Raw genomic sequence first — 12,641 nt, forward strand, 5'->3', positions numbered from 1 at the left:
CATGTGGTATGAAAGGAAAACAATTGTATACACAACTTCCATTCTCAGTCATTTGACTGAAGTTTTTATGTATCAGACACCTTAAAAAAGGCTGGAAAAATGCAATTGTTTCACATTGTGATTTTACTAACCGTCAAGGACCATACGAGAAGCAATGGCTGCTGGGTACCCTACAGTCTTGGCCATAGCGGAGAAACCGTTTGGGTCACCGTAAACCACCAGACTGATGTGTCTGGTTTCCAGCTCACCAGTTGAGTGTCTAATCCCCACATCATTTCTCATGACTACCATGTCCCGCTCAGCTTTGTCTGTCAAGATAAAGGGTATTAGCGTGTGACAGAATATTATTTGACCATTAGTATTGTAAGACAAAGAGAAAAGTCCCACCATAAGAAAGTTTGGCTTCCAGATGTTTTGCAACAGCAGCCAGAATACTCTCAGCATAAGGAACTGAGTCATCTCCAAGCATCCCAAACCTGCAAAAAGTTAACATGTATAGCTTTGAGTTTCGTCATTCCATAAGACGTGTTTCTATTACCTAGGAAATTGCACACATTGGATGTGCAATAAGAAATTCGCCTCATGGAAAAACGTCAATTTTGCAAAAACTGGAACATCCCATTGATGTTCTTTGGCTTGAACTTATTTTTGCCCTCTCAAACTAATGTGGGTCACAAAGACACGGACGGACGCAGCGACGGTGTAATGGTTACCACAAAAAATATCTGTTTCTTTTTTTTTTTTTTTTTTTTTTTTTAACTTGTCCTGTCCAACAGCTAGGCAGGCAGATGAGAGCTGAGGGCCTCTTGTGTTGGACATATTTTACTTTGACAAGAGGGGTTATTAATCTTCAGACAAACAAAAGGTATGTCTGAATAAACCCCTTTTGTAATTGAGGCCAAACTATATTAATTTCAATCATGTTTGAAAATCTTTGGTGTTGGACCGGACGGAAAAGGAAAGAAGGGAAGAAGAGAGAGAGGGGGGGGGGGGTGATAGTGAGAGGGGGGGGGGGGGGTGAGACCATGAAGCAGCATAGAGCAGACAGGATTACTGGTTGTTTATCGTTACGGTACGGTTCAAATGTAGTACAAAAAGGGCGGGGCCTGTTCACACACACTCAAATATTATCAACACACCTGCTAGCTGCAAGAAATGTTCACATGTCAACATGTACACAAAACAGATAGTGTTCACGAACGCATACCTATGCCTTTAAACCAACTAGTGTGAAATCTTTCATTCATTCAATCATGCAAACTATTAGTGCAAAGGTGAGCTAACACCTGTGCTCAGGTGAGTGTTTATGTTCTTCTAAAATGGATGGTGGAATGTGAAAAGAAGGAGGAGGAGCGCCCAGCCACCCCCACACCCAGACCCCCGCCGCAGCGGCAGCCGGAATCCCCCCAGCGCCACACGGGAACAGGTAGGGAACAACCGCCCCCCGGGCGACCAAGACCGCCACCCAAGCCAGGGCCAGCAGGACCGCCGCGAGGCCCCCAGAGCCAGAGAGCAGGGAGGCACGGAGGGAAAGAGAGCGCCGCCCCAGCCCAGCCAGGAAAGCAGCCCCCCCCGCCGCGCCGGGAGAGCCCAACGCAGGGCGCCACCGGAGAAGGACGCCCACAGCCCCAGACGAGCACCCCACCACCACCCAGGAGTTCCAGGCATCCCCCCGCCCCAACCCCAGGTACGAGCCAGGACCCCCCAAGGGAGACCCGCTCCGCCCTCCAGGCAGCCACCCACCCGGCCCACGGTTGGTCCAGGGAGGAGCAAGGCAGGGGCCCGCCGCCCCCGCCCAGGAGGGGGGAACCCCGGGGAAAAAAGGGCGGCCCACAAGGGGTGTTGTAAATATGGCCCGACCAGGCTCGGCCACTGTTGGAAGTTTGGCGGGGCCCAGCGCTCAGGGGCAAGGACCAGGACCCACCCCTCAGGGACACGAACACCCCCGGCTCAGTTGTAATGTGAACCCCCCCACCGTGCGGAGAGAGCACCGCCGGGCCCAGGGAGCCGGCACCCAGGGGACACGGCCGCCGTCGCCAAGGGGCCCGCACCCCCCACCAGGGAAAGGGTAAGAGACAGATGGACCCAGGTCCCACCTTCCTTGCAAAATGTGTGTGTGTGCATGTGTGTTTGAGAGGGTGTGTGTTTGCATGTGTGTGTGTTTATGTTGGAATGTATATATTGAAGGGGGAGGGGTGTGTGTACTAAGGGGGGTGCAGTTAAAATTGGCGAGTAGGGCACTAAGGGGACATCTCCTGATTACTCACAGTGATGTCCCCTCACCCTCCCCACCAAGGGGCCCTAAATGTCTAAGGTGCGGTTAAAATTGGCGGGTAGGGTGCCAGGAGGACATCTGCTGCTTGCTTGCAGTGATGTCCAAACACCCCCCCTACCAAGGACCCTACATGTCTAAGGTGCAAATAAAACCGAGAGAGGGGGGGCCCACTCCATACGGCAACCATAGGAGGGGGGCCACTGCCAAGTAGCTCCCCCCCCAAGGCGCATCGCAGGCTAGACCCCCCACCCCCTCACCCTAATATGAGGTTGAAAATATCTGTTTCTATCCATGACAGCAAGCTTGAAAACATGTGAATTTATTTAACAGGTTGTAATTCAAGTTGACATTTGTGGTCATGTTTTGTCTGTCGTCATCCCATTGGATGAACGGGACCAGCTGACAAATGACAGCCAGGTGACAGGGTGACACCTTTTTTTTTAAGTTACGCGGGTGCGCGGAAATGAAAAAGACAGCTGATGGCAGACCAGGAGTGTGGAGGAGCAAGCGAGTCTCGTACTGTGGATTACCTTTCTGGCTACGTTTTGGATTACCCCAGACATTACAATTCCTATTGTTTCCCAAAAGGCTCGGATCGTTCCGGTACGAGGATCAGCGCCTGGCTCTTTGACAGGTGGAAGTGCGTTCCAGCGAGTGAAGCGTTCCAGGAGCGGCCTCCCACCAAACGCGTCAGACTGTCGAACACTTTTCTTTTCTTTTCTCATCAGACTGCGGGACTTGGGATTACACTTTGGTTTTGTGAATATTATGGTCATAGGGAAATGGGGTTTTCGTACATTGAGTGATGAATGTGATGGTTAATTGATAAAGGTTCATACACTCGCAGAATACACGGCTGCACAAACAAGCGGCTATTTGTGATTTTTTGTTGTTATTATTATTGTGCAGATTGACAGGATATTCGATGCCTCTGCCGTAGGACGGCGTTGTGACATTACCCTCACTGAGTGGAGGTTGGTTTGTTACAACGGAAAGCGGCTTCATTGCACCGAAAATGAAGCTCATCGTACCGGGAGGTACTGAATGAAGCGAGAGCCTGCCAATAAAGTCCCGGCCTCTCAGCCTGGGGTTGACAGCGATTCTGTGTCAATCAATCACTGAAGCTATTCTCAGTCCCATCGCGGATTTCTCAAGTTCAGTCGAAATAAAAACTGCTGCAACCTATTTCTTTGATATTTGCTTGGTGAAACTGCTTGATTTTCATCATACATTTCACACAATTATACAACACATTCCTTGTTTCAGTTTTACTGAGTTTGATCATTTTTTTTAGATCGTTCATTCATTCATTCCTTCATTCATTCATTCATTCATTCATATAACGTTAGTAGGCTAGGCTAGCGTCGTGGGTGAAACTGCGCACGATGCCAGACGGTGCTAATATTGTCATCCTGATTTTGGCGAAGCCATTTGAAAGTGTACCTTACGAGGAAAAACTGGCTCCAAATGGCGGTGGCCATACATGGTGATTGAATTGGCTTCATTTAGTTGGAGCCAGTTATCAGGCCTTTTCTATGGGGGACGTTACACCCAGCTGTCTTCATTAACAGTCTATGCTTTACATTCATTTAAGTTTCATGTTTCACCTTTGGTTGTATAATTGTGTGAAATGTATGATGCATTCAAATTATCCTAACAAAGGTCTGTCAATGAAAACCGCTACAGTCCATTAACATTGAATGTCTGGTCACTTTATGATGCATTTACCAAAAAGTGCAATGCTGGAGCCTCATTGACTTTGTGAAATAAAACTGTCAATCATTCCCAAAAATGTTTGACTGTTTTCACGACAAAGATGAGCAATGCAACCCATTCCAGTGTTTTCTTAACGTGTATAGGTCACAGATGTTGGCAGGGATACATGCTCCTTCAGTCAGAGACCAACATCATTGCAGGAAGGAGTGCTCTAACAGACCTTTCTTTCCATCAGCTATTGGACTCTACATGCCTCATGGAAACTGGACTATTATTATTATTTTAATGTTATGTATCATCTATCTGTTGTTTTTAACAGAGCTATGGTGACTAGGTTATTTTCCCTTTTTGGGGTAAACAAAGTTTTACTCTTCTCCTGGGCACAACACCTTTTCAAAGTCCACAATAGCCAATCCACCTTTTGGTTTCGGTGGTCAGTGGCCATAAGGCAGTGATTGAGGGACCATTTCATTCAATGTAAAGAGCGTTGCTTTAGTCATAAAATATGCAGAAGGCTTAACACTACTCCTGAGAGTTCCCACTTATCACACACGTTTGCAGACGTGCATTTTAAACATTTCCAAGTAGCATGTGTGTAAGACAGTCCTTTTATTTTTACCATCTTAAGGTTTCCATTTTGAAGTGGTCCTGGCCAATGTGACTAAATACTGCCTCTTCAAAGGCTTCTTGAGGGATAGAAGGGGAAAGTCCCAGCTGACGACAAAGGAGATCTTTCTGCAGGGAGCAGAAGAAAAACAAAACCGGGCAATATTTTTGAGTTTAACTCCTTAATAAGTTCAAACTTGGGAGCAACTGTGTTCAAGTCTACTAGGGTGTTTCTTTTGTCTTCTTCAGAGACAAACAGAGTCATTTTAAACTCCCACAGGAAAAGTCCCAGACAGACCTAAAACATTGTTTTGTTAAAATTTTCACATCTAAACCATTTAGAATACAAAAATTCTCTACAATCCTGGAAAGGCATTTAAAGAAAGCTTTTCTTAAGAAAAAGATTCAGATTTTACTGTCCTTTAATCTAAAGAAAAATGACATATTTGTTTTTTTCTTTGGAGTTGGAAGTACTTGAGCTATAAAGCAGTTGGTAGATAAAGAACGTGCCTGCTTTAAAACATAAACATTAGAAATGTCTCACCCATGAAATAGGAGAAGAAGCACTTTGTAGAAATGGACAAGGCTCTGTGTTGATCAGACCCAGTTTCAGAAAGCCACTCATGGCCTGTGAAAAGCCCTGTGGGACAAAAGCTTAAGTCAAATATTGCATTCCTAACAGTAAAAGCAACATTCATTCACATTTTACTTTAATTTATTAATGGATTCCATCTATCCATCCATCTTCAGAACTGGTCGGGGTTATGGGGTTGGCGGAGCCAACCCAGCTACTGTTGGGCAAAGGTAGGGTACATCCTGAATAGGTCTCCAATCAATCAATCAATCAAACTTTATTTATAAAATAGCGCTTATCATGCATTTCGTGCAGCTCGAAGCGCTTTAACATTAAAAACAAAAAACACACAACATTACAGTAAAAACCCAACCCACCCTACACCCTTCCCACTCCTCTCCATTAAAGCACATGACCCACGACAATGAATGTTGACTACCAATACAAGTTAAAATAAATAAATAAATAAATAAATAAATGAATAAATAAATAAATGAATAAATAAATAAAAAAGCAAGCAAACAAACAAACAAACAAGGCTTGGCTCTGCTGTGAGGAAACGGCATTTGGGAATCTCTTCATACCAGGAGCCAGCCCGCCCACGGGAGCATGGCCACAGCGCCAACCCAGACCGGGACAACACCAGGGTCCACTTCACAGCCGTGAGGCTGCAAAATTAAACCCCAGCCGCCCCAGCAAGGGCAAGAACTCCAACAACAGCCACCGGGCAAGCCGGCAACCCTGGCAGAAAAGACTCCCACAAGAAACACTGGGGCTAAAATCACAATAAGATACTAAAATTATAAGATTTATTAAAAAATAAATAAATAAATAAATAAATAAAATAAAATAAAAAACTGAGAATAAGATGCATAAAATGAAATGAAGTATAGTATAGAATATAGCCTATATTAAAACTAATAGAATAATTTAGCAGTTAAAATCAACTGAAAGCTAAATTATAAAGGTGGGTCTTGAGCCTCTTCTTAAAAACCTCTACAGTCTCTGCGGCCCTGAGGCCCTCTGGCAGGCCGTTCCACAGGCGAGGACCGTAATGGCAGAACGAAGCCTCACCATAAGTTTTGGTCCTCACTTTAGGAACAACTAAGAGGCCAGCACCGGAGGACCTCAGGGTCCGCGAGGGCTCATATTTTAAAAGAATATCATTCAAATAAGAAGGCCCAAGACCATAAAAACACTTATAAACCATTAAAAGAATTTTAAAATCAATCCTAAAACGCACAGGGAGCCAATGCAGCGATTTTAAAATCGGTGTAATGTGTTCCCGCCCTCTGGTTCTCGTCAGAACTCGTGCTGCTGAGTTCTGCAATAGCTGTAGATTTGAAATAGACTTTTTGGGTAAACCAGAGAGCAGGGCATTACAGTAATCTAAACGACTGAAAATAAAAGCATGCATTAGCACTTCTGTGCTGGCAAGAGAGAGGAACGGGCGGACTCTGGCAATGTTTTTAAGATGATAAAATCCTGTCTTAACGACATTTTTAATGTGTGGGATAAAATCTAGCTCAGAGTCAAAAAGTACGCCCAGGTTTCTCACACATTGAGAAGGTTTAAAATTATGAAGATGTGGTAAAATCATCTCTCTCTTGTCTTCAGGACCGATGATTAATACTTCAGTTTTGTCCTGGTTGAGCTGTAAAAAGTTTTCTGCCATCCACAACTTTATATCTAAAATGCAGTTTAAAAGAGTGTTGACAGGTTCAACACTCTGTTCCAGGGTCACACAATCATGCAAACACACAGTCACACCCAAAACAATTAAGAATCATCAATGAACCAATGAAGCATGTTTTTGGAGAGAGGTAGGATGCCAGAGTGCCTGAAGAAAACCCAGGCATGCACAGGGAGAACATGCAAACTCCACACAGACAAGTCCCAGGCCGGATCTGAACCGGGGTGTTAACCACTCTGTCGCATTTAAATTTAACACAAATTTGGGTGTTTTTTTGCTTGTAAATGTGTTAAATGTGCTGTGTCATACCTTGAATCGCAGAGTTCCTCTGATCAGCGTATGTGCTGTCTGGATGCCATATGGCACAGCATACTTTGTGCTGTCCCGGTTTGGAAATCCCTCCAGATTAAAACCGGGGAGGAAATCCATCAGGGATGAGGAATCCATTAGAGAGCCACCAGAGGGGATACTCACCACCTGACAGAGACAGTCACTGATCACCTTTGTCTCTTTGACTCAATGAAACAACGTGCAAACGCTAAAGGATGGACGGACATGGGACCATCAAGCATACATACCTGGTTATCTTTGAGGAATATAGCGGGACTAATGGTGTTGAGAAGAACACCATATGGACTCCAGCTGAATTTATAGCGGAGAGGGTTGTCAGAATGCTCCGGAGCAGGAAGTCCACCACAGAATGAGCTGTAGGACTCAATCTAAACAAAAATGTATTTAATGACGAGTTATTATTTTAACCATTTGTTTTTAAAGCAGATCCTTTCAGAACAGAGACAGCTTTAGTTCATCAGCATATGGGCAAAGCTCATCTTTTCTTAAGATCACCAGCGTCCAGTTGAGCATCAAGACAATAGACTGAGAAATAATGTGTTCAGCATTGAGGTGGTGAAAGCTAAACTGCTTTAGTTACAAAGGTGACTCAACTTTTCACCACTAAAGCAACAGAAATAGGAACCTTGAGGTTCGTTGTTACATAAAACACCTCAACCTTTTTTCAGGAAATAAAAATAAAAGTTAAAACTAGTGTTAGGTTTTAAATGAAATTTAAAACCAAAACGTTTAGTATTCCTTCAATTTAAAAAACAATCTTATTTTAGAAGTTTATGAAGCAGAAATCAAAGCAAAATGCTGTGTGCTAACATGCTAACACTCTGACGTGTTGTCTTGCTATGATGGGTTAGCCCATTTTCAAAAACCTTTTTATGTGGAATATTCCATTTTTGTAGTTAGGTTGCTGTCACGCTAAATTTTTGATCAAAAGACTCAAAAATATTTTTCTACCTGTGCAAAATTAAATGGAAACGTATCACAAGATATGTCTTTGTGCACATGTAGGGATGGGTAATGTTTTGATTTCATCCGGTGCTAAACTGCTACTCTTGAAAAAGGTTCTGGTGCAGAACTCGTGCTTAAAAATGAAAAAACATGACAACTTTTTCCAAAAACATTCAAGGGCCTATATCATGCTTTTTCTCAAAGATTTCAGTGTCAACTATATCCATATAGTTGTCGGCCACAGAAACAAACAACATCCAAACTTTTGCAAAGATGGATGTGCATATTGTGGCTATAAGCTTCTGCTGAACCTTGCTAGCTCCATGGAGATAGTGGGTGTGTTTGTTAGCCTGGGGGCGGTGCTGGCAGTGCAGACTCTTCCTGGAAGGGGCTCTTTTTCACTTATTTACATCACAATGTGATGTAGATTTGTGTGTTGGGAGGGGCTCGTGCTTAGAGAGCAGGTTTTTGGCGGAATACTTAGAAATGCATGAATGGATCAAAATACCACTTTTGGGGTTGTTTTTGGTGAGGAATAACCATTATAACACACTTAAAAGCTCAAAGAAGTTGATTTTGCAAGATATAGACCCTTTAAGTGGGACAAGTAATGGTTAGTGGGCTTTGAAGTGTGCATTATCACTTTTTAACGCACGCCGTGGAAGCCTGAACAGTGCGACACGAAGCACACTTAATTATTAATGCACTTAAGTATTAATGCACACTTGAAAGGCCATTAACCCGCTTATACCATGGTCACTTACAAAAGAAATAAATATTAACCAGTTTTTAGTCCTTAATTCTTGTTTTTTCCCCCCGATTTGGTACGCTTTTTTTTACGAAAAGCAGACTATTTGTGACGTGGTGTGGAACCTTGTCATGGTAACGTGACATGGTGCTGCACCACCGTTGCAGTCAAGATTTGGCAATATAAAGCAATGTATATATGCTGATCGTCCCGATGGGTTGAATAAAGCATCAGTTCAGAGAGAAAGTTCTCCTCTTACCGCTTGTTTTTGTCCAGATGATGAAGCAAAAGGTTGTTTTAAAGAAGCCGGCGCAGTGATACAAAACATTTAAGCTAGGTGACCGGAACTTCTTTTTTAGGCGTGTATCATCACTTTTTATCTGTTCATTAGGGGCTGCCACATTGGCCAATTCAGAATTTCCTGTTTCTCGTACATCTCATAAATGTGAACAGACAAGGGAACACATAAAAAATAAAGAAGTCCAGACTCACTGTGCAGCCGTCAGCTTTCGCCTGGTCTATGCACTCCATGGCCAACATGTGATCTATGCCTGGGTCCAATCCCATCTCATCTCATTGCACACCCAACAGCCAATCAGATTTGAGTATTCACCCGGATCATGGTATAAAGCAGCATCACAGGCTGAATGAGGAGCTTTATTTAATTCTTTCTTATAGTCTGCACTGTAGCAGTCCACTTTCGCATACACTGAAGTAAACACGCATGTTACAGCTCATCGCTACAACGTCAGGCTTTTTTCAGAGCATTGTACACGTCACTCTTATCCATTAGGTTGCTGAATTCTATCTTTTGCTGAGAAGTACAGCTAAACTTTTTCTTGCTTCGCCTATAGCATTTGAACTAAAGCTTCATGCAGGCACGCATCCTCACTGCCTCAATCATTCTTTTAAGAGCCCGCCCACAATCGCCGGAAAGGTAAAATGATTGGCTTGAATTCTGCAGCACAACTGAATAGAATACAAGTGATTGCCATTCCAAAATCTAAGCACAGAATTGAAGCACCAAATTTGGTGTTATTATACGGTACCAGTAGTACCCTATACATCAGTACTGGTACCACATTGGCACAGGGTTTTGATACCCATCCCTACGTATATGTGTTGTGGTTTATTGACAACCTAAAATAGTAGTGTGTATGCATTTTTATCTGTTCATTAGGTGCTGCCACATTGGCCAATTCAGAATTTCCTGTTTCTCGTACATCTCATAAATGTGAACAGACAAGGGAACACATAAAAAATAAAGAAATTCCAGACTCACTGTGCAGCCGTCAGCTTTCGCCTGGTCTATGCACTCCATGGCCAACATGTGATCTATGCCTGGGTCCAATCCCATCTCATTCACGATAACAATACCAGCTTCCTCCGCACTAACAAGGATGTAAGCTTGTTTTTAAATATTCAACTTTTTCATGCTCTTAGAGCAGTGTTTTTCAACCAGTGTGCCGTGGGAGATGGTCAAGTGCGCCGTGGGAAATTGCCCTCATTCACTGATCTAAAAACATTTTCCATCTCCAGGAAATCAGCTCTGTGTTCATCCAAACAGGCCATGATAAAACACTGAGTAGTTAGGAATATAAAAGATCTTAAAATTACTTTTTCTTTGTGTTTATTTAATTCTATTAAAGACATTTTGATAAGAATCACGGTACCGCGATATAGCTGCAGCTATAAGTGTGTAAGGAAAAGTCCCGCCCCTTTAACTGTCTCTGCCAATCATTCTTGAAGGCTTAATCACATGTCATCAGTCTGACCAATCAGAAGTGGTTATAGTCTTCACTTCCTTGTTCTTAATTCTGCTGATAAAGTCGCTCAGTTCTAACAAAAATACCAGCTAAAGCTCGTCTTTAGCTGGTGGTTCATGTCTTAGATAAAACAGCCGCAAATTCCTGCTTTTTCTGCCACAATTATCACAAAAATCCACGTGAGATTGCGGGGGGGGGGCTGTCGATCAAAACAGACCATGAATTTCTGGGGGGTTTTTTTTTTGGATGCTGGTGTGCCGCGGGATTTTTGTCAAGGTTAAAGTGTGCCGTGGCTCAAAAAAGGTTGAAAAACACTGTCTTAGATAATGCTCTTACATTATTCCTTTCATGTAGTTAAGGCTGTGTTTGATGTCTACTCATTCCCCTATTTCAGTAGGAATATTTTTGACGACATCTGTTGTCTAAACCAGTGATTCCCAACCAAGGTACAACTAGGGGTACTTAGGCATTAATCTTATTTAAATAAGAGAAAAACTGCTGATTAGCCAGTGACTAAATCCCAACGTGCACAAAATAAGTAGACAATTTGAAAAGAGCCAAAAATTGTGATTTTCACAGTTAAATAAAAAAGTGATAATACATTACATCTCTTGTGAGAAAAAAAAAGTTGTAGATATTTACTTTGTGGCCATACCTGCTCTGCAGCTCTTTCATGGCTGGACTTAGGTAGCTAGCTGTGACCATGTTCACTTTGCTCTTGATGCACTGTTTGGCGATGAGCGGATGGAATGAGTAAGGTAGCAGGCTGAAAAGAACAAAGTAGAAGTTATTTGTTTCCAATTTTAATTCGACATTTTTTCTACGGGCAAGCGGCAGGTCTTGGAAACCAGTATACAACACGCAAGGGTAAGTAAGGGTGAAGTAAACCATCCCAACGCATGATCGAGGTCCTGGCTTGATGAACCCAACAGGACAGCCTCTTCTGCAGAGATGAAATCATGTGGTCCCCAAGCCAGACCCCCTCTAGCCCCTGGAGTATAGGCACAGCTCATAACCATTTAGAGGAGCCATTTGCTGTGTCTCAGGCTAAGGAGGTGTTCCACTCATGTCCCACCGGGCATAGACACCAGGAAAGACTCAGTTCACACTGGAAAGAGGCCATGTTTCTCGACTGGCCTGGGAACGCCCTGGATTCCCCCAAGCGGAGCTGAAGAAAGTGGCAGTGAAGAGGAAAATCTGAGCATCTCTGCTTAGACTGTGACCTGGTTCCAGATGATGAGTCAGTAGGGGGCATAGTACCCACAACTTACTAATGACAAGCGTGTGGCATAAGGGCACCGTACAACAGCATCCACGGTACATAGCCTCAAGGAAATTAATAAATACACCTGCAATCCTCTTAATATGCAGCTGCTACTCTATGACCTTCCACAGGCCCGGACAACCCAAAACCTACGGCACCTGTACGGGTACATGTGATTCAGGCTTCAGTGGTGACAATGACTAAGTCAGTGTTTTTCAACCAGTGTGCCGTGAGAAAGTGTCAGGTGTGCCGTGGGAAATAATCAATTTTCCCTGATCTATGAAGATTTGCCATGCCCAGGATATCAGCTCTGTGTTCATCCAAACTGATAAAACACTGAGTAGTTGGGAATATGAAAGATCATAAAATATTTTTTTCTTTGTGTTTATTTGATTCTATTAAAGTTTTTACTGGGCGGCAGTTTAGGTCAGGCGGTAGAACAGGTCATCTAATAATCAAATGGTTAGCACATCGATCCCCGCACTCCCCAGCCACCTGTCGCCCCCCGAGCACAGCCAGTCTGCAGCTCACCACTGGGTTAAAGTGCGGAGAACAATTTCCCCATTGTGGGATGAATGAAAGAAAGATTTAAAAATAAATAAATAAATAAAAATACTTTGATAAGAATGATGGTACAGCGATTTATCCGCAGCTCTGTTTTAGGAAAAGTCCCGCCCCTTTAACTGTCTCCACCAATCATTCT

At 43.3% G+C, this 12,641-nt stretch overlaps 1 protein-coding gene across 4 annotated transcripts in view; it reads right to left on the reverse strand.

Annotated features, from left to right (window-relative positions):
• Nucleotides 1-12,641, reverse strand: part of aass (aminoadipate-semialdehyde synthase) — a 40,621-nt gene that overhangs the window by 636 nt on the left and 27,344 nt on the right. For 3 of the 4 annotated variants that reach the window (XM_023955436.1, XM_023955438.1, XM_023955439.1), the window contains 8 exons: nt 11,330-11,440; nt 10,191-10,299; nt 7,443-7,583; nt 7,174-7,341; nt 5,142-5,237; nt 4,611-4,726; nt 388-476; nt 132-308 (listed from right to left, as the gene is read on the reverse strand). In XM_023955436.1, coding sequence (XP_023811204.1) covers nt 132-308; nt 388-476; nt 4,611-4,726; nt 5,142-5,237; nt 7,174-7,341; nt 7,443-7,583; nt 10,191-10,299; nt 11,330-11,440 — 1,007 coding nt within the window. Of the gene's footprint in view, nt 1-131; nt 309-387; nt 477-4,610; nt 4,727-5,141; nt 5,238-7,173; nt 7,342-7,442; nt 7,584-9,400; nt 9,481-10,190; nt 10,300-11,329; nt 11,441-12,641 lie in introns of all 4 variants that reach the window. The other variant, XM_023955437.1, reaches the window with a different exon arrangement.

The sequence above is a fragment of the Oryzias latipes genome, chromosome 6 (assembly GCF_002234675.1).
Source record: "Oryzias latipes chromosome 6, ASM223467v1".
Lineage (NCBI taxonomy): Eukaryota > Metazoa > Chordata > Actinopteri > Beloniformes > Adrianichthyidae > Oryzias > Oryzias latipes.